General features: G+C 35.9%; 1 protein-coding gene across 9 annotated transcripts in view; it reads right to left on the bottom strand.

Annotated features, from left to right (window-relative positions):
• The window catches only part of ROBO2 (roundabout guidance receptor 2), a 1,105,399-nt gene that overhangs the window by 398,321 nt on the left and 679,457 nt on the right, over positions 1 to 27,621 (bottom strand). For all 9 annotated transcript variants that reach the window (XM_026845322.1, XM_026845314.1, XM_026845338.1 and 6 more), the window contains one exon: positions 17,810 to 18,136. In XM_026845322.1, coding sequence (XP_026701123.1) covers positions 17,810 to 18,136 — 327 coding nt within the window. The remainder of the gene's footprint in view (positions 1 to 17,809; positions 18,137 to 27,621) is intronic.

Here is a 27,621-nt window from a genome sequence, read left to right as displayed (position 1 = left end):
AGGACTTTGAGTCTTCCAGAATTGGTTGCAAAGCCCCTTTCAAATGAATGACAATTTACCGACCTGTCTTCTAGAGAACCAGACCACTAGTCCGAGAATTTGACAGAGAAGTCAGAGCTGTGACAGAATTAGTAAGATGTTCAAATTTCACTGTTTCACTTCCATCTTTGCTTGATCCATTAAATGATCATAATATCAAAGCACACTTCCTCCATTCCCTGGACAAGCCCTAAGTTGGCAAGTGGCACAGAAGGACGAATACTCCTGTTGCTCTGAAAAGACCCAAGCTCTGTGTTTGCTACAGCTTATTCGTCCAGTACAGCTTCAGTCACCAGCTAGTCCTGCCTTTGTTCTGTCTGCAAAATATTTCTGCTGTTACTTCTTGTACTAAAGATAAGCACTAAAAACTTTAAAGAGGAAAAAATACCATTCCACTTAAGACTTCAGCAATACACAGCAATTGAAGGGAAGCAAAATGTTGAACAAGTAAGGTACAAAAAAATAACTAAGCACCATCCATTTTGGGCACTGACTCAGTCTGTGGTCTATCAGAAAATTATGTACATGTAATGTATGGGCATGTAATTACACACCAGTATAATAAGGCAGAACGTGACAGGACACCTTTTATCTACATAAATATATATTAAATGATATTTTTATATATAAAATGATATTTTTATATATAAAGCACACACACAGACATAACTTAACACTTTACATTGTCTAAAACAAGTGCATTAAACAGGCAAATGTGGCTCTGCCATACCTGAATTAAGAACAGAACAGAGCTACATCATTACATAACAAATGAGTATGTCCTACTTTTGCTTCCGCTAACCCAGGCTATTCCAGCGGTGGTATGCAACTTAAAATTTGATGCCTAAGCATACTTAAGCACCCCCGCAAACACGTCAGGACTTGATATTGCTATGAGCAACATAGATATGGCATGACAGGAGCCATGAGTGCCTCTCAAACATGTATACCAAGCAAAGTCAGAAACAGCCAGAAATAGAAAATCAGAAGCACAAATCACCCTCCTTCCCGCTTCCATGATCTAAGTCTTCTTTAACCAGATCTTCACCCGAAAGTAAATTTGTTAAAGTTAGTCCAAGATTCCTAGGCTATTTTGTTTCAAAGAAGAGTCAGTTCGAAATCACAGTGTATTAGTCCGCAAACATACATGCCATAAGGAGCCAAAATAACTTCTGGTTTATCTTTACACACCTATCTCTTATTGAAATGAAGTTTAGGAGACAGTCTTTAAAAACACTAAACAGGCTAAATAAATCAGTAGTATCTTATTCCCTAATAAAAATGTGTAGCAGCAAAATTATTATCTTCTGTAGTAGAACTCTGTTAAAGCTCTAAAGAAAACAGGAAAAAATATTTTAAAAATATAATCAATACTCATGTATTGTCTAAAAAATAACTTTTTTTTTCTATTTAAAAGCATTTCCCCAGGGATTCATAAGGAAATAGAGTGGTTACATTTCTTAAGAACTAGTAAGTTAGAAAGATGGGCCAGTTTATTCATCAAACTGATAGCAGTTTATGTTTAGGAGACAGGGCTTGATTCTCTGTTGCTGATTCCTCTTCAGATTTAATTAAAAAAAAAAAAAGGAAAAAAAAAACCAAAAAAACCAAACAAAAAAAAAACCAACAAAAAAAAACAAAAAAAAAACCCCACACCATCCCTAAGTACACAATTTTCTGTGGCTCCTGGCTGGTGACCACCACAGAAGTGTCTACATTTGTCTATGCTGCATATATAGAATGTAAGCAGTGCAGGCTTATACTAGCCTGAGGACCAGTATGGTGGAGAAGAGTTAGGAAAAAGAAAATACAGGCCACCCTTATTCAACTATAAATCCATCAGACATGGTTTGTGACATTATTTCACCAGACCATTGTGCTGTCAGCATAAGAAACACAAGATTTATTTATTTAATTTTTAAAAATATACTTTAATGCTTGTAATATTAGTAAAACACAGTAAAGTGAACAAAGCCTTGGGTTAGACTATAATATAAAAAATGTTCACAATCCTGGCATAAATTTCAGATGGCTTTGGTTTTGCAGCTCTGAATCTAAGAACTGCATTCATTTCTAGGAAGCTTTCTTATTTTTCCTGTCAGTATTTAGGTGGGAAAATACATTAACACACCTATATGTTAGATCAATGGGCACAATCTACCCCCAAAACTTTAAAATAGTTCTCTTCTGTGACAACAGTTTTCTTTCTTAGGCCCACCTAATGCCACCTAAAATCTCAGACAAAACAAAGTCTGTAAATTTATAAAGATTTAAACACTTTTCATAATAGAAAGATAGAGTGTTCAGTTTAAAAAAAAAAAAATCAGACAAAACTTATGTACTTAATTTCCTACCTGATTAAATTCCCCTTTTATTTAAAACTACAAGTTTTTATCAGTTATGACTGTATGTTTTAAAAAGCTTATTTTTAACTCAAGACCATACAACTGTAAAAGCAAGAAGTACTTAGTGTACCTAAAACCTCATTAGATTGATCTGTATTATACTTAACCACTGAAATGGAAAACTAAGAATATTAATATGGCAGCTTTGACATCACAACAATTGATGCAAATTCTAGGGTCTAACTTGATAATTCTTGCATGCTTCCCCCAGTGAAAGAGCAGAACTATTGTCATATTATAAGCGTATGTGTAGTTTAACCTTACTTTATCTTTGTAACAGGGAATTGTGACAAAGGACTGGAATTCATTTTCTAAAATAATACATCTTATGTGTCAATAAAAAGAAACAAGAGAAGTCACAAGAATTAATGAGGTTGATTATAAGTCAGAGATCTCAGAAGGATATTATCAACTCTAAAGTTAGACAAATGTCAAACTTGGGTTAAAAGTCACTTGAAGTGCTGCGTATATTCTTCCACACTTTGGGATAATCCCCCTCAGATTAATGCCTTCTTATCATTTTTCCCCTCTCAATATATTCAAAACACTTATCAAAAAAAAAAATAAAAATCACGTAGGCAGTTGAAACTAAGGTACCTTTGCAAACATGTAAGAAAATAAGCAGCCATAGCACACGAAGTCTCTCTGGGCTAAGAGTAACTCATGTATAAAACTGTGCATGCAGTTAAACACTGATCATATCCAAAAGGTAAACAGTGCTCTTTATATCAACAGAAGCAGAATGTCTCACAGCTACCTACAGTACTAGCATTATTTTAGCATTTCACATCAGCAATATATTTAACCTCAAAACCACTTTTGAGATAAAGAAGAATTTGGCTAAAAATTTGTAAAATAGGGGTGATAATACCTAGAAGTCTGTAGCAGAAGAAAGAACTGAAATCATGGCATTTCCTCATCCATTATAATCAAAAGCTAGAAGAAATATTAGCTAAAAGGAGGATATCAAGATCTATACTAGCAAGTACTTTATACAATGGACATTACAAACTGAATAAAAAGAATAAATTTTGTTTCTGCAGTTTATTTCTACAAAGACTTAAATTATTTTATTTTCATACTGACAGTATTTTGAACCCATGAAAGAACTTAAGAGATTGAACAAAAGCCATTCATTGATCAACTGATGCAAGCAGCACTAACTGTAAGGCTTGGGTCTGACTTTCATTTTAGTACCAGTAATAAAACTGTAGTTTAATCCTCTGGGAAAAAAAAAAAAAAAAAAAAAAATTTCAAATACCATACTTGTAAACTATCTCAAATTAAAAGATGTCTCTATGGAATTGCTATATTAGATGGATCCCCAAGTTGTTTATGATTTAGAGAAGGATAGGAATTAGGTACTCGAAAGACCTAAAAAAGTGGAAAGGAAAATAAATAGTCTCTTTAACCTCTCAGAAATAAAACCCACTAGATAAGAACTGTAAGAATTAAGGATTATGATTCTTTTAACCTTATTGAATTTTTTGAGGAATAACTCCCACCATGACAGCCACTGTTACTTTGCTAACCTTGACAATGCTCAGGTGTCTATAATAGTCCTTTCTCTTCATTCACTAAATCTCTGAGATATCCTAATGTCTTGTTACAAATTCAAATTTAAGAAGTCTCTGATTTTTGTAACCTTCTGTAATTTCAGTAGTATGCCATCTCCAACTGGGCTTGCTTACAGTAATTTCAGGAATGGACTCTAGAAAGGACCCTAATGTTAGATAGGCTGTCAGTCATTAATAAGATTTACTGTGTACCAAGAATGAAATTAAGAGATCTCTAAAAAGATACCTGTTTTACTATGATTTGCTAGTTTTAGACTTCAAAAATTATTACATATTTTCTGACTCATAAGTGTCCAGCTCCTCTAGAGCCAAAGCTCCTCCAGTTATGAAAAGCACTTTTCATTTCTTGAAACACTCCAGGAACAGACAGCTTTGTAACTTACTAAGCTCGCTACTGACCCTAGCACACACTCCATAGTTGTTGGTACTAATGACTGGTTTTATCACAAAAAAAAAAAAGATGATGCCCTTCTAATTTCTGTGACATCTGTTCTATCAATTCTGAACACAACATTCTCAGTAACTAGATCTATGATCTCACAGGTAGCTGAGCATGTTATTGCTCAGGCAAATGTGTTATGAATTCTCAGATGATGAACTATGCTAAGGCCGGATGTCAGAGGTGATGAAACTGATAATCCATCAGTAATTTTCAACCCACCACAACAGCTCTGACCCACTGAACTAAATGAATGTATTTAATCACCGACTAGTCGACTGATCAGAAAGTGCCACAGGGTAAAGAGACTGTCTTGACAAAGAGAAGACAGATACTACCTAAACCACTGTCACAACCAGAAAAGTGTATCTTATCTCAGCATCTTACCCACAGAGATAGATTCAAACTGAAATCATATTATAGCAAAAAAGTTTATTTATGATAAAGTACAAAAATCCTCTTGTAAGATTTTTCCTTAAGAGAATAATCTTTGCTATACATGTCAGACTGTTTCTTCTTGTAAACAGATTAGGTTAAAGCCAGAAAAAAACCCTCCAATCACTTCAGATGAATCATAGCCCAAATAATACACAATATAAGGAAAGGGTGCTGCTTTCACAGCAGGTTTTTCAGCACCTTTCTCTATAATGTATTCTACCTCCAGTCTGACTGCTGCCAGCTTCATGACTAAGAATATCAGGCCAAGTCTTGCACCCTTCATAGAAGTCTTATGCAAACTTTTCCTGGCATGCAAAGAACTGATTGCATAGAAAGTGGTACTTTCTCCATGTGTTCCTATGGCAAAACAACATGTCTCCCCAGCACTGGGTTATTAATGTCTCATTTTCCTCGTGTTCTGTGTTGGCATCCATGACAGAAAGCTTTGAACTTGTTTATTCACACTTGTTTAATCCTGTCTCTACACAGCACACCACAGCCTGTGGGGCTAGGAAGATGGATGAGTGAAACCAAGGCCATGAGGGGGTCAGGGTCATGGTGTCGCTGGATCTCAATAACTCCATCACTCACTGTAGCAGGCACTTCAGAGGTCACCTCAACTGAGAAGTTTGAGATAGGCAATAGAAAAATGTCTGGCACAAGTGTACACATATTCCCTGCAGTTGATGCTAAGTACAGAAACAAGTACAGATCCTTCCTTATACTACCCTTTGAATTCCTAGGGTTGTTTTTAGTCTACGTGGTTAGGAAAAGAAAAAAAAAAAAAAAAAAAGTTAAAAAAAAAAAAAAAAAGTTTTTTTTACAGGTATCTGATAGGTATCACAGCAGAAGCATAAAGCCTGAAGAGAAGACCACTAAAAGTCAGAAAAAAATCAACAATTTAGTATATCTTCTGTAACTATCTGCATACGTATTGGGCTAATGGAAAGGGAACAAAAAGAGTACACAATGTAGTAGACTAGCTCTAGTATACAGTGAGAGTGGATGGAAATACAAATATTTAATACAGCAGTTCCATTGTGCACAGTGTGCCTGACAAACAAGCTTCTTCGAAGCACAGACAGCGACATGTGACACTAAAACCGCTATTGTCCATTACTAAGGAATTTTTACATGCATCAATGATAGAGCCTACTTCTAAAAAGATATATGTTTATAGTGTACATGTATTTCATGCATATATACATATATAATTATATATAAAAATAATATATATAAAATATATATGATAGTTAAATAGCTGTATACTGTACAGGTCCTAAACAATATTGCCAATACTTCATTATATTATAATTTGAGAGTTCATATTCCCATAATTTTAGCAAATGAATTGTTATTAACAAATATATTGCACATAAATCCTGTTTGTTCACCAGCTGTGTATGTCATTGATAGGAATGCTGATATAAAACTGTTCCTTTCTCATAGCTCTTAACTTCTTACATCCATTCCTCATAATGAACCATTCTGCAACAGTAAAATTATTTCTAAGAGAGATTAAAATTAGTATTATTAAACTACCTTTAAGCACATCTGCAGCACTGGAATAAAACCACTGTCAAAGCAGTTTAATATGATAGAAACCAAATGGTTCAGTTGTTCAGTGTGCAAGTGTACAGTGAGAAAAGTGACGTATAAAGCTAGATCTGCACAAATGCACAGTGTTCGTATAATAATCAAACTATTTTGATGAACAGCAAAATTAACAAGTGAATTATATAAAGAATAGTCAAAGACAAGCTTTTATTCTAGCAAGCGAAAAAAAGCCCTTACAGTCTGACCAAGTTATTTGATACAAAAATCCAGGTAAATAAAATCCAAGGCGCTGTGCAAAACTCCCCATTTCCAATTTCACAACAAATGTAAAAGCATGGGCTTTGGTGGAGATAACATTTAGACTAATGACACTGGTAGGGAAAAAAGTAATTCTACAACAATTTGCAGATCAAACTGTACCACCACCACCACCATCCAATTTTTTGTTGTGTTCTTTTTGTTTGCTTTTTTATGGGGGGGTGTTAGTGCTGTTTGGTGGTTTGGGATTTTATTGGTTGGATGGTTTGCTTTTTGTTTTGTTTTTGCAAGATGGCAATTTCTTAGAGACGAAGGAAACCTTTTTGTTTGGATTTGTGCACTTTCTTTCCCTATGGTCCACTTTCTGAAAAGTTTGTTTATACTAAGTGCTCCTGGAGAGTGGGATGTTTCCACATCTTTCAATAAGACTGACAGAATCAAAGTTTATATAAACCATATATGATCTATTAAAACGTTCAGAATTTACAAGAATATTCAGAATCTGAAGTTGCTCAAATGGGAACATGATCTGAACAAAAGCATGAAAAAAGTGACTTGGCTCTTATAGTAGGCAGAAGGAGGAAAATAGAATTAAGAAATTAAGAATATACCTCATATTCTTAAGATATCATACTAGCAATCAAAAGATTTGGCTTCTGCTCATGGTTCTGCAATCAAGATGATACTTGACTTTGAACAGATGGCCCTGAATCTCAAAGAAAACATATGATGTACAGTATTGCCATCACTGACTTTTAGGCTAGGAGTGGAATTTACAGGTTGATTCAGGTAATTAAGTTACTTCTGCACTAGAATAAGAATTGTGTATATGCTAATTGAATATATGTATCTTTAGCATCTAGAGTGGCTTAAATCATGTTTCCCACCTGAGTGTCCAAACTGCAGGCTACTTATGTTGTCCTTCAACAATCCAAAGAGTGAACATAATTTAATCAACCCAAGAACTAGACTATTTGAGGAAAACATGATTTCTACTTGCTGATCCTAAATTTGAAATATAAAATACATACATAAAAATGAGAAGGCAGAGTTAGAAACAATGTAGATGGAAGTCAAAAGCAAATATTTTATAAAGAGTATTTCAAGTTAAATTTTTTTGCCATTTACTCTTTAGTAACCCAGATGGTCTTGCTAGAAGAAAAAGCCATCCTGACATACCTTGAAAAGGTCCATTTAACTTCCCAGTTTGCTTCAGTAGCTTCTAATTTATACCCAAACTGTACTCTCATATGGGCTTTATTATCAACTTAATTTAAAAATTCACATATTCTATACTTCAAGAGAAAAACAAAGTGCAGAGAACGAAAAATCTTAACTCTTTGTACGCATCTTTTTCATAAAGACAATCTTGCAGTAAAGCGAAGAAATATCTCAATGACTAAGGTGACAGTGTTTCACCCATACCAGATGCTTTCAAATACTACAGGTTTTCCACTACCTGTGCCTTTTTTGGATTCTGACTAACGAAAACAATTATACTTCCCCAGAATCCACGAGGGGAATGAGCCACAAAGTTTTTAAGATCATGTGTTCTCCTAAACAGTGTCTGTCTTTGTCACTATCCAAGATAGACAATTGTACTAGATGGACCAGCTGGTGTGACCCAGTAGGGTATTGTGCCACTCTCTCAGATGTAGAAGAGGAAAGGTCTCCCGAAAACTGAGATCACAGCCCCAACTTTCAAAACTAACAATAGAAATGTATTTTTCTCAAAACCAATGTGTGTTCATATTGCAACCAAAATGTTATATACAAAATTCATACTAACAGCTGATAATCTGCATATTCCAAAGGCTATATGTGCATGTAAAACCTGTGAAGAATTTCCATCTATCATGGAAATAAATTGGAAAGCTGTCCTGAGGACTCCAATTTCTTTAAGTTCTTTCATGACTACTAATTTCTTTCTTCCATATAAAATAAAAATAAGAAATTTTCTATAACTACCTCAGCAGTCCTCTTCTGGACAAAACACAAGAATGTGTACATTCAAACCATACCTAAAAGTTCTATTTAATATCCATCTCTGCTAAAATACAAAGTGATCATCCTATTATGTCAGTTTTAGGGCATTATAATACTGTCAGTCACCAAGTGCACTACGTATAGCACTGAATAATTAATTCCAAAAGTTGAAGTCAGAGGGTTGCAATTAATTCTTTTATTCTTTTTCCACACCTGTGTTCTTATACTAAATTATAATTGTGTGCGTGCACATACAGAACAGATGGGGAACTTTTTGCATACATTATGATCTAAAAATTAATTCAAAAGGTTAACCAATGTAACCAATTATTTTCCAAGATTGCTCCTCCTCTTACCCACTTAAACTGAGGATATTTTTCCTTAGATTCTCGCGCATGGCCTGCTCTTTTGAAATGATTGTAACAGAAGCAGAATGACAGTCAGTGAAACTATTTCCTTCCCACAAGCAATGTTCACATGGCTCAACCTTGCTGGGTTAGTATTGTGTTCAGAGGCTGACAGAAACTTGTTTCTTTCCCATTTATTTCATCAAATGATTTTGCATAAGGGGTGGGCAAGAAGCAGGTTCAAGTCCAATTAAGAGAAGCAAGTCCTCCAGCACGATGCAGGTGGATTACGAAATTGCCAGTTTTAAACACCAAGGCCACCTTCTACTTTGGCATACAAGATTAGGCAATAAAACCATCAGGACCCAACAGAAAGTTCACATTAAACAGGAAGAACTGGATGATACTGAAGACTAGTGTAGGAGACACTAGATGAAGTGGAATAATAGAAAGTGCAAGGTCATACGCTTCTGAACTGATCACAGGGAAGTTTGCAGCAAAGTAGAAGCTCATCTGTTACAAATTACAGAGGAAGAGAAAGATCTGCATCATATTACAATAGAATGATTAAGAGCTACCAAATGCTTAAAAAAAGTTAAACACAGGACCAATAGATAAGGAAACAGTGAAGGTAGTTATTAAAATTAGTTCATAATGCACAGCATGCAAGCCATGAAATACTGTATGCAGTCTACCCACCTGTGTCTCAGAAAATGTATGAAGACTAGAATAGGTGAAGAGTGACTACTAGGATCAAGCACATGTTTTCCAAGAGAACACACGAGCTTTTCATGTTTAACTTCGCGATAACAGATATAAGAATTGATACTACTGTGAACTATAAATACAAAGGAAAGAAAGCAACTAAAGGAAAATCATATCACAAGAACAAGCACAAATAAAGCATGTTTATGTTTACATTGGAAGCATTAGAATTATTTTTCTCACCATTGGAAGACATAAGTTCCAAGAGAGGCTTCCAACAGAAACAGGGAAAGGAGTGAGCTTGGGGATGAAGGGGAAAGCAATCAAACTGCTTTTCAAAGTGCAGGTTGAAATCTTTCTGAATGGAATTACAAAACATAGCTGTATTTGTAATTTGGACTTGGTGATACAGGGCTCCCAGTTCTTTACATCTCTAACACCCCTTTGTACAGATCTATGAGACAGCAGAATGTGACTGTGTATACCTTCTTCCTCTAACATGATGAAGCCGTTTCCAAAGTATCATTATACATTCACATCACTGCCACTTGAAAAATTCAAGCAAGAAGAGTGGAACAAAACCAGCATTTAATTTCCCATGTAAATTCCAAATATTAAAAACTTATTCAAAATTTAACATCTGTGGGAGCATTCGAAATGGAAGTATCACCAAATCCATGATTAAATTTTAGTCCTCCAAGAACAGGAACACGGGGAAGAACATATCTGAACAAAGACAGAAGAAAAAAAAAAAAAAAGGAATCTGGTTTCCTCGACAAGAATAACGATTATCAGAATAAAAAAAAATATATACATACTTATATATGTGCATATATAACATCCAATCTCAACCTAATAATTACTGTTAATTATCATAGTAATGAACTTCATTAGAACTGAGGTCGTGCAAGATTTGTAAAGGAATGGTCTGAAGTACTGCTTCAAAATGAGTACTTTTTTTTAAGCCTATCTGACATTGCAAAATAGTACAACATATCTGAAGCATATGCCAACAATAGTTAATATTTCAATTAACATTCAAATAGTGCATATAGACTCCTGAGCAAAGGGAACAGAGTTGTAAAAATGTTATCTTGTTCTCCTTCATTTCCCAGATGAACTAAAAGTCAGAGAAATGTCAACCAAAAAAAATCAGTACATGATGACACACACACTAACAGATCAGCCAATAGCTGGTATCTTTCAAGGTTTCTGTAAAGTCATTAGTAGTTCCTTAACTGTCAACATTTTATCAGGTAGAGCATTCAAAGATATATAGACAGCAGGACTTGATTTCAAAAAGTAAAATAAAATGAAAGGCAAGAGAAAAAGAAAGCTGATAAAAATCAAATGAGGAAATACGCAATAAATTATTAGAAGCAGAATCAAGATAACAGCGCACTGCAAGTAGCTTCTAAAAATTTAACACTGGAAGTTCTCTTTTAGGTGGGGAATAAGGACAGATCCTGGCAGAAGAATTCAAGAAATAAATCAGAGATACTACAGAAAGCTTCTCTAACCATTTCTGGATGTGAGAAATTTATCAACATGAACTCTGGAGATGACACTAGACTGTATAACCACACAGTTCAAGGGAACACATTGCAAAAACATACTAACCTGTTCTGGAGAAGCCTACTATTTCACATAGTAAAACCAACTTCCAGGTGTTAAGGAAACTTTAAACTGGGCTGGTGTACCCTTCCCAGGATACATAACCAGCTGAGCTTAAGTGCTCACAGCGAACACTCTTCTGGTACCTAAGCCTGCTTGTTTTGTGGGAACCTGCATATCTTTCCTTCAAGATCACTGTGCTGTGAACACTTACCAAAAAAGTAGAAGATGACCACAGTATGAAAAGAGAAAGAAAAAGAAAACAGAGAAAAAGAACAAGGTCTGGAGAAAACTACAGGCACTGTACAGCTTGATATTATGTCTGAAACCATGTTAAATATCTTTGGATCTACCATCAGTGTCATAGCTCTTAAATGTAAGGAGTCATTAGCAATTTTAGCTTTGAACTAAACATTTAAATTACATGTCCAGGTGGAGCTCAAAGGATAAGAAATGAAGGTGTAAAGATGCAGTCATCTAAATCCTACTAGATGATAATGAGAAGTACTGTTTTTTATCCATGTTGAAGGTATCAATACTGAAGCACAGTCTTAAACAGCTTGTGAAAAATATATTAATGACAAGAGATACAGTTTGGATTATCCTGATGAAGAGCATCTCTATCATAAAAATTCTAGTTCCCTCTGCTTACTGGTACAAAAAAAAAAAAAAAAAAAATCATTCTAGATCTCTTATCCCAGGTGAATTCAGAAGCAGTAGAAACACATACTCAGCTAAAAGCTAAACCAATGAGAACTACTTTTTTGGCTCAAAAGGAAACTTTGAGATGAGACATGAGTCAGATCTTGATTTACCTGATGTGGCTTCACTCATTGGTATTTATTAACCTCTTTAATTTCTAATAGTGACTGTAAGAATTAACTTATGCCCTATACAGAAGTACTGTATTATGTAATGGGTTCTAACAGTAGTATTCCCAATGAGTTCCTCCTAATCCACAGAAACTGCTTATTGCAAGCTTCAGAAGTACACAGAAGGTTTGAAGTGTTCCCCTCTATCTTATGAAATCTGTCTTTTCCCTGATATCTAATCAGATACAATTTTATTTATTTTCTTCTATGAGGGGAACTTTATTTACATTGTGTGCTGTGGTAATAGCCATGGTTTGTTATATCTCCTCTTAGAGAAACGTAGAGTAAGAAAAAGCACGATACTTTTCAATGTCCTGATACAGCTCATCCACAGGATCAGTTTTCAGCATTTCAGTTTATGTAATATATGTACTTCTGTCTTGATGAGAGCGAAAGACTGCCATCTCAGACAGGAAGCTTTTCACACTCTGTTTAGAACAATGAGGGCAAGAGGGGTATAAGTAAAAGAACAGGAGGGACTTTCCATATGCAAAAGTAGTCCCAAAGCAAATCAGACTATGAAATTACATAATTACTAACAGAATTAGTAATTATTTTTATATTTAAGTCATATGTTGAACAGAAACTAGATGAAAAAATTCATCCACCCATTTTACAGTCACATACATTGTGCTCTTTCTTAAATCCTATTTTACAGGTGGTCTTTACCCTGAATATCTAAAATGAAATTAACTCCATTATTATGAACTTATTGCAGCCTTTTGCACATGCTCCAGCAAAGAGTCCTCAGTCTTATGATAGAGATGATTGCATAGAATATATTTTCTACCTATCAGCCTTCATTCACTAAATACTAAAACATACCTGTTTTATTTGTAAAATTACTGTCTCCTCTGTTTAAGATCTGGCTTATGCTTGCTTTGCAATACACCTGTAACTCTTCACACTAAACTCAGTGCACTGCTATAACCTCTCTTGTTGCAGATAGACACATAATTCAGTTTGGGATCCAACATAAACAGGACCATTATGTTTGGAGAGTGTTCCAAAGCCTGCTATTCAAGCAATCTGTGACATAAATAATGCAAGACCTCTTCTTTCTCCAAATCACTTCAGTTCAAGCATGGACTCAGAAAGACGGAAGCCCAAATTTATACTGCCATTACAAAATTCAATCTATTTCTGGTTCTCCAACTGAATTATGACTCAAAGTCTTCCACTGTTTTCTATTAGCACCAACCCACACACTCCTACCCTTTGCCAACCCATGCGGAAAGGAATCTTATTTGTGAATATTCCTGAGCTTTATTCTTATACTAAAATAGCAACAAATCTCAGCTAATCTGAAAAGCCTCATGTTTTCTTTTAAAGGAAAGTAAGGTAGAAAATTGGTCTTTTTTTCCCCCTCCCTTGACCCCTGACCTTTGAACCACAACCTCCTTGCCACTAAAGCGTTCAACACCTCATTTAATCTCTCCTCACTGCGTTGGCACAGCACTGGAAAAGGAAAAGGGAAAAAAATAATCTGGGGACTTCATCAATTTTTCATGAATTTTCATTTAGGCCAAAGCCCCCTCTTACAGTGGTCGATAGATCAAGCTGCTGTCACATATTTAACACCTGGGGCTACAGCTGCTATCTCTGGGGGCTGCCACTGACTCAGGCTAGATCAGAGGCAGCCCAAGTCAGCGCAAGGACCCTCATGCTCTTTCTCTTGCTTACATGTGGCGCCCCAGTGCTTGCAACTGAAATCCTAGCTACAGTCGCTATTGAAAATGTGTCTCCTGATATTCCCACTGGAAAACCACACCACAGAGGTTCAATCACGTCAATTCATACATTGTGAAAAACTGTGTGTTTATTTTAAAACTTCTGGCTTTCAAATATGAAAGAATCAATTATTTCAAGCTTACTTCCCTTTCTAAGATCCTCCCAAGAAAATCTGAGCATTGACGCATTTCTAACAATGTCAACCCTTGTTCAATTTCAACAAAAAAAATTGTAATACACAAAACCAAAAGAAAGACATTTTATTCTTTTGAATACCAATCTCTATAGTTTTAGGACCAGAACATTTATTTTTAATGATTTAACCATAAAACATACAAATACTATATCAGAATTTGTCACATACACAGTGGAAGAATGGTTTTGCTGCTAGCATTAGCATGATTTTTTCCCATCTGAGGAAAGCACACCATGGATTAATGCATTAAAATAATGAAATAGAACAAGTGATATCAATCCTAAACTGTGCTTTCAAATACAAACTCCAATTGCATCCTAAATGTCTTCTGGACTAAAGACTCCAAACTAAAAGCAATAAAAATTCTAAAAGTACATTCTGTATGTTAATTATGTTTTTAAAGTAACTTCCCAAATCACAGTTCTTCACAGTTTCACTGGCACAGAGAAATTTTTCTGAAGACATACATTAGCAGAAAAATATCTGCCCTTGATTGTACGCACGTAGTCTGAATAGGCATGGATTTAAAAGCATACTTAAATGCTTTAGGTGGCATGGTACCTAACTTCCCCATGTTTGGGCAAGGTGATAACTGCTACTTGATCGAAAGGAACTTAGGGACTTCAGCAACCTGCAAAAAATCACTCAAAAAAAAAAAAAAAGGGCAAAATGATTGCATTCAGGATGGGCCACACTGTGCTCTGAATTACTCTATGCCCCAACTGAATTTCATTTAGGAGTTTTTCTTCGGTCTTTACACATAAATATGGATACATCAGAAGAATTTCAATCCCACTGCTTTTGTGGCAGGTACCCATGGAGTAAGCCGGGGGGAGGGGGGGGGAGAAATAGAAGAGAATGAACCACAATTAACCTCTTTATCATCTGAATGCATAAGCACAAACACACTTAACAGATACATAAACCCAATAAATATTTCTTCATAAATCATTCAAAAGTTGCAAGTGCACTTTATTGGCAACTGACAATTTAATAAGCAAAGTAAAACAGTTACTGATTCTTTCACTAAAACAGCAGACTTAAGCATTTTAAACCTGTAAAAAGCAGCATTTGTCTCTAATGGCACAATTTGAGGCCACCTACAGTCAGATAATAATCCAAAACCCTGCTGTCAGCAAAGGATAACTGTCCTTTTTCTGGTGATGAAAACAGCTTGGCTTAGTGTGGAAAGAGCCGTTTTCAACACCGTTACAGATAGCAGAAGTAAGACCCGATCGCATGCGGCTGTCCTGGCTCCCATGGACAGGACTGCAGTATCCAGGCAACTCAACAGTTTTCAACAGCAGTTGAGAACAGGTGAATGAGGACTCACTGCTGACAACAGGCTGTCAGCAACAACTCATTTCCCTAGCGTGCAAATAGACTACAACAGACTTGCCCATCTTTTTCAGTCCAAAAATGCTGACCTTCAAAAAAACAGTTAAAAGCCTTAAAATAACTATTCTCTGAAAGTCACTTGAAAACTTGACTTAGAACCAAAAATAATTTTTAAATAGTATCTCAAAACCAAGGGAATCCAGTCAGTTTTGCTATCATCCTCCAAAGGATGCCTTTGATACACATCAAGTACTACCATGTGCTTTTAAAACCAGTGCACATAGACCCAGCAGAATCTCTAAAATTAGGTAAACAAGCAATGTACATATTACTGATGTATTTTTTCCTTTGGTGAAGACCTTCCTGTAATCACAGCCACAGTAGGGCTCAAGGAAAGACAAAGCACTGTTGAAGTGTAACAGGAGTGCCTGCTTTAGGCTGCTAAACCTTTTAATTGTGGAAATTAGTCAGTTAAATTTCAAAGCTATGAAAACAGTGTCAGGTGCACATTGCTATTGCAAAAACTTTGGCTATGGTTTGAGATCTCAGGTTTCGTGTCCTATGAACCTGCTCTAAAATACCTCTGACAATGGAACATGGTTTTATTATTTCTGAAGTCTTCTACTATCTCACATACAGTTCATGCATGACCTGTCACCAGCTACGGTGGTTAAAACAGTAACTCCAGAGACTGGGGATATTGAAACAAGAGTCTCTCGCAGCCAAGGAAGTAGAGATCAGTGAAAACTGATGAAATATAAAGCACGTTTAAATTTCAAAATGATCTGTCACGTTAATTTGATGACTCAAGATATAACTTGAACAATCTTCCGAACTTCGACAGGAGATTCTGAACCTCAACAGGATTACAATAAAGATTTCAAAGTGTTTATATGTCTCTCACAGGATTTTCTCAGAACCCCATGTACAAAGACAGAAATAATCCAGCAAATTTATCTAGAGTCATACTCACCCAGCGTTCAGTCTTCCTTAAAATGGTTGTCTTCTTGATTCCTAAATACCTACCAAAACTGAATAACATTCTGAGATGCCTTTATTGATAGATACATTTACTCATGCCTTGAATGTGTGCCAAAACTGTTTTCATTTTTTTTTTGTTTGAAACAGTTCTGATTCTAGGTTATGATAAGTGAAAGGTAGTGAACAAGTGTGTTCTACTTGGCTTATACTACCATCTAAATATTTCAAAAATGGCGTTTTCTGCAATTTCTCAGAAGACTGAATCCTCATGATCAGATCACATTAGTTATAAAAAGTCTGCAAACTGCATCAGGAATAAAAGATTCCTCTTCTGTACTTTTTTTCCCCTTTAAACCAACATTCTAATGTGTACTTAAATCCATTATTTGTCAACTAAGCAATACAAGTTTTCTGCTTAAAGCCCTACTTCAGTCAAACACATTTTAGTGAAACTACTGCCAGATGAAGAACTGTGTGGGGAAAACCTCAGCAAGAGGAGAGCATTCATAAATCTACAAAAATACATTTCTGTGTGAAGATACACAGCTACCCTTAGTTGATGCTCTGAATAAAAAGATTAGTGTTTATTCAACCCATGTAACTAAGCAGCAAAAAATAATCGGCAACACATTGTATTTTCTGTATCATGAGTTTCTTTGCTACATGAATATAATGAATGTCTCTGTTAACTCTGCTGGAAGCAGATCATGCATGCTGGGTGGTCTCTGAAAGAGCCATGATGATTTCTCTGTTAAGACAAAGAGAATCGATAAAGAATAAGACTGCTCTGGATGATATGAGAAATGGCCAACAATTTCACTTGCCATTCACATAATGAATGAGGCCTGTATCAAGTTTATGACAGAGAAGCATATATTGAAGCTTCCAGCAGTACAGAACATGAGTCACCAAGAAGCTGTCTGTTTCTGTTGAGGTAACAGATGACTAGATAAAGAGAAACAGACAGTGCACCTTATATTAAATGACAGGTATTTTTCCACATTAGCTGAAGTATAACCAACTGTAATCATAATTTAAAAATCAGATTATTCTTCAGAGCAAGATTAGCCTTTGTCCATGTTTGTGCTAGTCATGATTATACACTGGCTAGAACCTTGCTTCAGTATAAATCACGTATTCTGTATGGTCACTGCTACTGTATAAACGCATGTAAAAATGCCTTGACTAATAGCTATAGCTAATGACAAAATGCCATACTTATCTACATTTGTTATCTCCCAGACTGCTGACTGTGTGCAAGTGCTGGATGACAGCATAAAAGCAACAATAAGTTTTACACAGTGCTAATCATATAAAACTACTCACATGCCACTTCCAGAGATGCATTGCGACTCACAGCTTCTCCAAGATAGTTCCTTGCTACACAAACATAACTTCCTTCATCGGGTTTACTCCTGCGTCCGTGCACAATACGTAAGAAAAATAAAGATCCGCTGGGCAGCAGCATGCGGTGGGAACGCGGATCATCCTTGTCCGTTTCCACTCGCTCTCCATCCTTGTACCACTCAATAGTAGGAGTTGGCCGTCCTTCAGCTTTACAGTTCAGAGTTGTTGGCTCTCCTTTAGAGACTATCACATCTGAAGGATGCTCAACAATCCGGGGTGGAAAGTCCTCCTGGCGGAGACGGGATCCTAGAGAAAAAGAAAAGGAGAGAGGGTGGAAAAACTAATTTAATTTAGCTTTAGGCTCCACAAAGAGTTCTCACAAGCTACTCTTAATGCTACAAAATTTTTTTTAAAAAAATTAAAAATAATATGAAAACCTGTACATATCTGAAGTTGTTTTGTCTGATATCCAAAACTGCATCAGACACTTTTAAATCTAAAAACATGATCTGGGCTACAGATATACACCCCTAAGGCATTATCAAATCCATACCACATGCAGAATGGGCTTCAAGGAGGATCTCTTACATATACATGCATGACAATCTTTTCCTTGTTACAATCATCCTTCTATTTACATTTACATTTGCTTCTAGATCGCTGTGTGCTTCCAGATTCTGCTCATGGCTGCTGCTCTCCCATACTTTCATCTGCCAGACTTAATAGATGGACATCCAAAACCACTGTATCTTACCACCCACTGGTTAACAGTTCTTTGAAGTTTTATATATACGCTTTTTATTGATTTTCCACAATCAACGCAGGTGTGGAAACAAAAGGAAAAACCCCAGCAATCCCAAAACAAACAAACAAAACCCCACAACTGACACATGAAAATTATTCCCTCCTTCACAAATTTTTAGTACAGCAGTTGGCAACTTTAACTGTTCAGTGTCTGAAATCATTCATGAGCTTTATCTTTATTTGAAAATCTCAAATGTCAACTGCAACTTCAGAAATTTTCAGTGGATTGCATGCATGCACACACATACACACACACACATACACACAAATACAATACAGGCATACATGTGCATCAAAGTGCACTGCAAATGCCAGTGTCTCAAAAATCATTATAGGTCCATTTCCCTTTTTCTTCTCTCTGCATTCATCCTTTTCTTCAATTTGCTTTTTGGTGTCCATCATCTTTTATCTGCAAATGTACTTTCTAACTCATTTGCAGTATCCCTAAATCTGACCAACACTGCATCATAACCCTGGTTACATGGTTACTGAGAGTTGAACATCTCCATCATTTCTACACAGCATTTCTAATCAGGAATCTGGAATCTTGGATTATCCCTGAGCGTGCTCCAGCAGCTCAGTCTGAGTATAGCAAACCTTGGAAGGAATGTGGTTATAACTTTTTCCACTTACATTTTTTTCAGTACTAAGGATTAAGTAAGGAATTGATTCCCTCTATCACTGTAAAGTAATACAACCCAAAGCACCATCTTTTAATTGCCCACCAGCATACTGGTTTTCACTTTACAATACTGATGATGAATGTGCCATCGTTATGTCTTCACAACTATCAGGACTACTAGGTATTGATAATACTGAAGTTTCTACAGTACTAATTTTGTGCCCTCTACAGGAGCATCTTTGTGTTTTGCCCTGTAGTTTTCTGTGCAGCCACTTTGACACACTGTTCTGACTTTCTGTATTTCCTTTACACTCAGTTGCCTTCACACTGTCTGGGGCAGGAAAGCAGCAGAGCCTGAACATTGTCCTCCACCTTCTCCAACAAAGCCTTCTGCTGTCACTCAAGTCCTGGAACAAGGAAGAGAGGTACTAGCAGAGGGGAGACCCTATAAAAGTAAGGTATGTAGAACAGATTTGTGCTGGGTTCACCACGCTGGAGGAAGTCCCAGTGTCAACCTTCTATTACAGCCTTTACCATGTAGTGCAATTTCACTAAGACAAGTCACAGCATCCCAAATCTCCACTGAACTCTTGTCAAAAAAAATTCAACAGTATCACAACACTAGCCAGATTTTGCAACACCCTTTTTCTGAAAAAAGATTCTTCCACAATTGTTATGCTTCTCATGACAGCTACTAACAAATTGTAGTGATGTGTAAATGCAATAACAGTGTCACCCAACAAAAAAACAAAGTCCAGCACTCTTAACTTCAGCATCAATCATACAGATATAGTTCATTACTGTATATTTAATTAGACTATATTAGCCTGACAAAGTTTGTATGCACCAAACGTCACGGTAGTTCATGCCTCTACATTGCTTCTTATAAAAATGAAGTCAGCTCTCCTAATGATTTAGCACAAATCATCTTTTCTAGCATGGATCCTGAAAACCCTTTAGCTGCCATGCTAGTACAATTGGACCGCACTTCTTAAATACAAGATATATCAGCTACTGCAGGTTAGTGAAACATCTCAATTTTCTGATCAGCAGGTTTGCCCAGTCACAGAAAAGCAATTTAACATCAGTATCTTAATTATATTCTAGGCATTACATATTTAAAAATATTGTCAATGCCTCATTTACTCCAGAATTTATGAGGAAAGGACTAAGAATCCATTCTACAGAGTCAATCCACCTTTGGACTTCTGTTTTACTAACACTCAGGTCATTAAACTAAGGCTTGCCATAGCAATAAAGTGTTATACCACTGCTGCACAAATGGACACTTTCAGTGGCTACTTCTATTGCCAATACAGCAAAAGTATCCATAATCTGTACCGCTAGTACACAAAAAGCCACAAACAATTCATACCTAAGGACAGATAAACTCGGAGCACATTTACAAAAAAAAAAAAAAAAAAAAAAAAAAAAAAAAAAAAAAATATTTCATTCTCCATTCTATAGACAAAAAGACATTTAAAAGCTGACAGGAGAATCTGCAGTTAAAAAGTATCTCTAGACTGTGACCCTATAAACAACATTGAGAAAGACTGAAATTACCTTTAAAGTAAATGATTAAAAATTTCACAGTACATGGGACTAAAAAGCAAACTTCAGACATTGACTACAGCCATATATCATACTCTCCACACAAGTCGACCAACTTACTACTTTGTTGTTTATTCTCAAAAGAAACAAAACCTTGCTAGTTGTGTTAAGAAATTCCTAACCGTATCAGTAAAACCACCAAAGCTGAGCTTTTCCTGAAAGAGAGTCAGAGAACAGATAGAACTAAATTCTGATAAATGGTTAGCAGAGTGTAAAAAAATTAGTTGCAAAAAACCACAAACCAAAAATATTAGTTTTCTTATACACACAGGTTTGTGGATAATGTTAAAATTTGAAGTAGCACATCCTACAGAGAATTACAGGTGATGTTCAAACCTTTGAAACGGTCTTTCTCCTGTAAAGAGTTAAACCTTCTACCTTATACAGCCCAATTCAAAACCCCTCCACAGGTCATAATAGGACTAACTCTGCCTCTTAAGTACTGATGTTTATCACTAAAATAATGTTTACCTCACTCTATCCTAATTAAGCAATTTGTGCACAAGAGAGGGTTGAGATGTGGGCAGCAGAGTCCATGCCAATCAGCAAGGAGAAAGGCTCAGGCAACGTTCAGAGCGGGGCTCATACCATGCATTCCTGTGATGACAGAGTGTACCTTCAGCTATCTAGTGCGGCAACTTATTTCCTTCAGTGTGCACATAAGAGGAAGGAAGAAAAACACACACAAGAAATCAATCACAGAGCACAGCAGACTCCCTCTTCAAAACTGAACTGAGTACCAACAGCTATTCCAGAAGGATACTCTGATTTAGAAATAACAAGGAAAACCAAAAAATTGACTCCACTGCCTCTCTTCTGGCAGAAACAGACACTGTCTACATGCCATAAAGCGACAACCCCAAATGTTTTTTTCCTGGATGAGTTTTGGTTCTTCCACTATGGCTCCCTGCCCCTCCCTCAATACTCTTACAAATAAAACCTAATTTAGAAGGCACAGAAAACTTATTAACCCCCTGAACCAACTGGGCAGAGATGATACTTTCACTGGAGTACAAGATGGAACCATGATCTACTGAAGATACTATGTGGTTTCACTGAAGCAGGCAGCTGGTATTGTATCCTAGACTTCCATTCTTCCCTCAAGGATTTCCAATACAGGAATATTTCATGCATGCACAGAGCATGTGAGTAACCCCTGAGTTTGAGAGTCCTTAAGTAGTCATTACGATGATGGACTGCAATGACTTCAAATTACCTGTTACATGCTGTTGGGCAAAAACATGCCTTTAGAAAAAATCCTACGATGATCATGACTAACTGAAAGATGCCATGAAGCCGTACCTATGAAAAAGAGAGCATTAACACTTACCTGAACACGTAGAGTACTCTAATACTTACTATACATTAAGGTTCATATAGCTATTGCAGATGACTGCTTATTACACATCTCAAGAAGATTTGTTTCATATACGCCTCATCAGCTAATTCACATAGTGAGTTTTAGGCTCATCTTTTTGTTTATTACTTCACAGAATAATTTAAACTTCTGTTCAAAATAAAAACCCCAAAATATCCATTAAAAAATAATGTGCAAGTCTATTATAGTACCCTACCTTTAATATTAATGTTTCCTTGTTCATATTGCAGCATTAAACAAAAAGCCACTAAAATTACTCCAACAAAAGTCAAGACATAAGTCATCTTTGTCCAATTTACCTTTCTATACTTTTATCCTGGCGTACCTTTAAAATCTCATATTTCTCAAACACTCTGCCACAAAATGAGTAAGTCACAATTACAATCCATTACCGAACATAATTCAGCAGTAAAAAGTATTATCTTGTACAAAAGCAAAAAAAAAGAGCAGTGATTCTACTGCACTTCTAGCATCTGCCACAACATGAGATACTCCTACGTCAGGAAAAAAAACAAGAGGTGAAATTACAAAAGAATTAGATATAATGACATTCTCTCTTGATGCTATCAGACAAAGCACAAAAAGCCCAGAAAATAAGTACAGCATTCAATATAACCTCAATGTCATCTAGAACATTGCCCATCACACACCCTAGCAATATGTCTGATTGTGTTTTGTGTGTGAGAATCAAAGCTAGAAAAAGATGAATGAGGATAGTTTTCAGTATATGGTGAAGGTATAAACAACCTTATAGTCTCTGGATTTCAGCATCAGTTCAGTGTAATAGCCTGGGGTGGGGTGGGGTGTGGAAATAAATAAAATCATTCTGCCTTAATGGTGTTGAAGTCCCTGATAGAGTTTTGCTAAGACCATGCCATAGTGAAAACCACCACTACTGTTTACACTACTTTAATAAATAGCTCCATGTTCTCTCCTTCAAACAGCTTTTTTATTGGTATAAGGCAAAGAAAGAAGGAAGCAGAACCTGCAAGGCAGCTTCTGATATCTACTGATTAGATAGCTATTAGAAGAAATATTTCAGACTCTCAGAAAACATGGCTTTGGGACAGTGTGAACTGATGTAAACATCATGGTACAGTCGATGCTACCAAAAGCAGAAAACCTAACATGGGTGAGGTGCTCAGGCACTATTTCCTTAGTGAAGTTAAATTACTAAGTTTGACAGTCCTCGGTGGGTAAATCGGAACTATTGCCAAGTAGCAGGAGACAACTGATGAAACAGTATTAATGCACCACTTCATCCCACATGTTATTTTCTCACCTTAATAAATTAAACTATTTTCACTGGTTTCTTCACAGGTGAACCATAAAGTAAGACTATACTGCTAATTGTTTGCTGATGTTCACCCTCACCGTTTGCTATTGTTAAAATTCACAAGCCAGCACTGAGTTAAAAGGAAAAGATTATAAAACTATATATGTAAAAAAAAAAAAAAGGGACATTCAAAGCTACTTAGCCAAAAGCAACATTTATTTCAGTGAAAACCCGCATTAAATTTTCAAATCACTGCTTGGAGTAAATAAAGAGTAAAATATAGAGTTGGCTAAATCTAGCTTTTAAATTATTATGTCATTTTTGTTTCTACTGGTAGATACTAGTACTTCTATTTAAATGCAGAATTCTTCCATATTTCCTAAACAGTGTACCTGAAATTTCTACGGTAAAATACAAGTTGTATTCCACAGTTAATTAAAACTAAAATATGGATTATTAAATCCTGTATTAAATTGTTCATTAAGCATTAATGCTGTTCTGTTACGTTTACTTGTGAATAAAGTAATCTTCATTTTAAAGTGAACACCAAGTTACCAACTTGCATTATCTAAGATACTGCAAAGACAACGTTTGGTCACTCTAAAATGCATCTTTCATGTTCAGATACCAAAGCCTGGTAACTACTGATAATTGCTGACCTGATAAACGTTGACTAATGGAAAATGCTGTAGTTCTTGTAATAATAATTGGTGACTTTATAGATTTGTGATAAACTGTCACCTCATGGGTAATGAACACTCTTGCAATCATATATCCCTTTATGTGAATCATTTCTGCATCAGTCATTCCTAACATCTATAGAGGTCAGGACACTGAACATGTGAAGACCAGCCTCATGCCGGAGCTGAGAAAGAGGAAGCTGCTGGATGAAAGACTTTGCCACAAAAAGGCTAGAGGCAGCTCCAGTTATTTAGATGTCCAGATGTAGCACATGCATTGAAATATATTTGCCACCTGCTCTTATACTTCCCTTTCCGTCTCATGGATTTGTGTACTTACATACTTTGTAATCAAAGTAATGAAAGAAAGTAAAAAGTGAGCAAAGTTGACAAAAGTAGAAAGAAATTTTAGACTGCATCTTGAACTTTAGGTGTCTGAAGACACTCTGCTCTTCCACTTCTCCTGTTGGAATTCAATTCAGATGTGCTGGACGAGACACGCACTGAGAATCTCCTTCCAGACTACTCTTTTGGAAAGTGTAACAGATGACAGTGACTCATTCATTTTGACCAGTTCAGAATCATCAGCATTCTGATGGAGTCAGACTGTTTCTCATGATTACTGACAAGCCTCATGGATTTGGCATACTATGCTCAGATTTCCTCCTAAGTTTCCTCAGGCATCCAATGCACCATCGTTACAAATATACTGATAGCATATAAACACAATATTTATTATTTTCAATTTGGCCTGGTTGATCCTACAGCCAAATAACCCTAAAAAAAAAAAAATTTCTTGCATCCAATTATTAATCAATTAAATAGATTTGCTATAGAGACACAGCAGCAAGAAGGAAAGGAAACTGATACAAAGAGTAAATATTCTATTCTTTTTCACTATATCTCCACAAAGCCACTATGGGATTCCTACCCTAAGGGTAATGTGCTCAGAATGTGTGTACACATCTGTGTAATATATACACTATCTTCACAGAAAAAGGCATTTGGCAATTCACCTTCTAGTCCTCCTAGGCCACAATCTTTCAAATTTCAAGGAAAATACTTTTCATTTATCACACTTCATGCTCCTCCAGTTTTAATTCATTAGCTTCACATCAAGACCAAAAGTTGATTTAATCTATTAAGCCTACTCTTTATATAAGCAGCTACAAAGGCAATGGCCTGTCATACAAGAAAAGCAACAGTACAGACTAAATTCATAGCCATTTCATTCACTTCTCAAGTCACCAAAAATGCTCGTGGCTACCGGGCTAGTGGTGGTTAACAGACAGACTAGTGATTTTATTATAACTACTGAGCAATTAAAAAAACCCCACAATATTGTATCAGTTTATATGTTAATACTGTGATATGGTGTTTCCTAATACAGATCGCAGAACTGCCTTCAAGAACCTCCTCAATAATCTCTCTTCCTTTCTGACTTTATCTCCACCTGTCACCACTTGCCACCAGTGATTCAGCTGCTGATGTACCATTTATTTGCATCTCTTCACCTCTTTTCCAGCTTCTTCATAGCTGATTTTCTACATACAGAAAAGCTTTTCCTAAATTGATGTCTGAGGCTACTACTCCTTTTATATCCTTTCTGAAGACTCACATTTTTATTTCTTTGACATTCTAAAGACACAGCTTTAATATACTTGGATAAAAAAGAAAGCCAAGACTAGATTTTCAATAACAGGACTAAGAGCCATTTAACACTACGCATACCAGACATCATCCCTACTACAGAGCTGCCACCTACAATTCTATCCCCTTTACTGTTCGCATTTTGTTCCCTTTGGCTATGCAAATAGAAGTTTAAAATACGATGTGATGTGTTGTTTTATACACTCTCCGAAAGAGTAGTCTTGAAGGTGATTCTCATCCTCCATTATGTCGTATATTTGAAACATTTTCAGTTCAGTAGTTCTAATACATCACGCTTAACAGGTGTACTATATATTTAGTTCAGAAAAAAAAAGTAATGCCTGAAAGACAACTGAACTTTAAAGACAAGTTCATAATATATGCTTTAGTATAAAACACTAGTAGAATAAACATCCATCAGAAAAAGTCATACTAACAATTAAAGCATACGTCTGCTACAAATGAAAACAATATTGTATGAGAGATTATCAGCTTGTGCTGTGCTTTTGATAGCATTTTGAATGCATTCCTTAGTTCTGCTAGCAAAACATGTTCTTCAGACAGTGCAAAAGACCTGTTTATCAGGAAAAGACAAGCAAAACTCTAATAATAAAAACCTCCCGTAACAGAAGCAGGAAGAGAAAGGTCTGAATATATTTGATTCTACTTAGAGTACAGCTCCAAAGATATAATTTAATGTCAAAGAACATTCTTTTATGATACAATCTTGGATTATTTTCACTGCACAAAATAAGGAAAAAAAATTCTGAAATTAAGGAATTAAAATAATAATGTGCTTTAGGGACAGGATGGATAGCTACAAAAGTCTCTGCAGAATCTTTTCTGGCTATGTAGGATCTGTCACATGGCCAGGCTTGGGTTCTTTTTTTCCTTATGCAGAATCTAACACTTCTGCATGAGAACATTCAGCTTGAAAAAAGACACTCCTGCAGCTACTTAGTTAAATCTAATGAAAGACAGTCACAGTTCCTGTTCATTTTCCTGCTTCTTCATATGCCTTGTTCCACTTAGGAAGTACTTATCAGAAACACTTATTACACATATCTGTTAGATATAATGAATAAGTATGTTGCTTTCACTACCCTTTTAAGCATAGAATTGACTGAAAGCAAGCAGAGATCTCAAATAGAGATCCAGTCAGTCACATCCTAGTTTGAACAAAAGATAATGTACAAAAATTTCAAGATAATGAGAAAACTCAACTGGAGTAAAGGCTGATGCACTGGCATCAGGCTGATTATCCTAGACGCATTCCTCTAGGCAAAGTGACATGGTAAAGATTACATTTTGAAAATTTATACCTTACAATCTCTCCCCCTCCCCTGAGATTTGGCAGATGGGAACAGACTCCAGTGATATGACTGTTTCCAAGGTAAGGTTTTTGTTCAAAGCTGCGTCAGCTATGACAAGGTCCTCTGAAAGCTTTCCTCGAGCAAAATTAATCCATTAAGCAACGCATTCTAACTTCCCCAGGACACGTATCTGCAGATAAGCCACCTTTCCTATAGTGCATGTCTGCCAAGAAGGGATAGCAGACAACACTGACAAGAGAGATCAATAACTGTCATTAAAAACATTTGACCAAATCTTTCTGGAAGGCTGATTCTATTAAGTTTCTCTTGTATAAAACTGTGACTTTGCTAAGCAAGGTGTAATCAACTTTAATCATAAAGAAACACTGCAAACATAAAATTCTGGGTTTTTTTGATTTTTTTTTTTTTTTTTTTTTTTTTTTTTTTTTTTTTTTTT

Source organism: Athene cunicularia (assembly GCF_003259725.1).
Source record: "Athene cunicularia isolate RWA chromosome 1 unlocalized genomic scaffold, athCun1 chr1_part1, whole genome shotgun sequence".
Classification (NCBI taxonomy): domain Eukaryota; kingdom Metazoa; phylum Chordata; class Aves; order Strigiformes; family Strigidae; genus Athene; species Athene cunicularia.
This window is presented reverse-complemented; position numbering and strand designations above follow the sequence as displayed.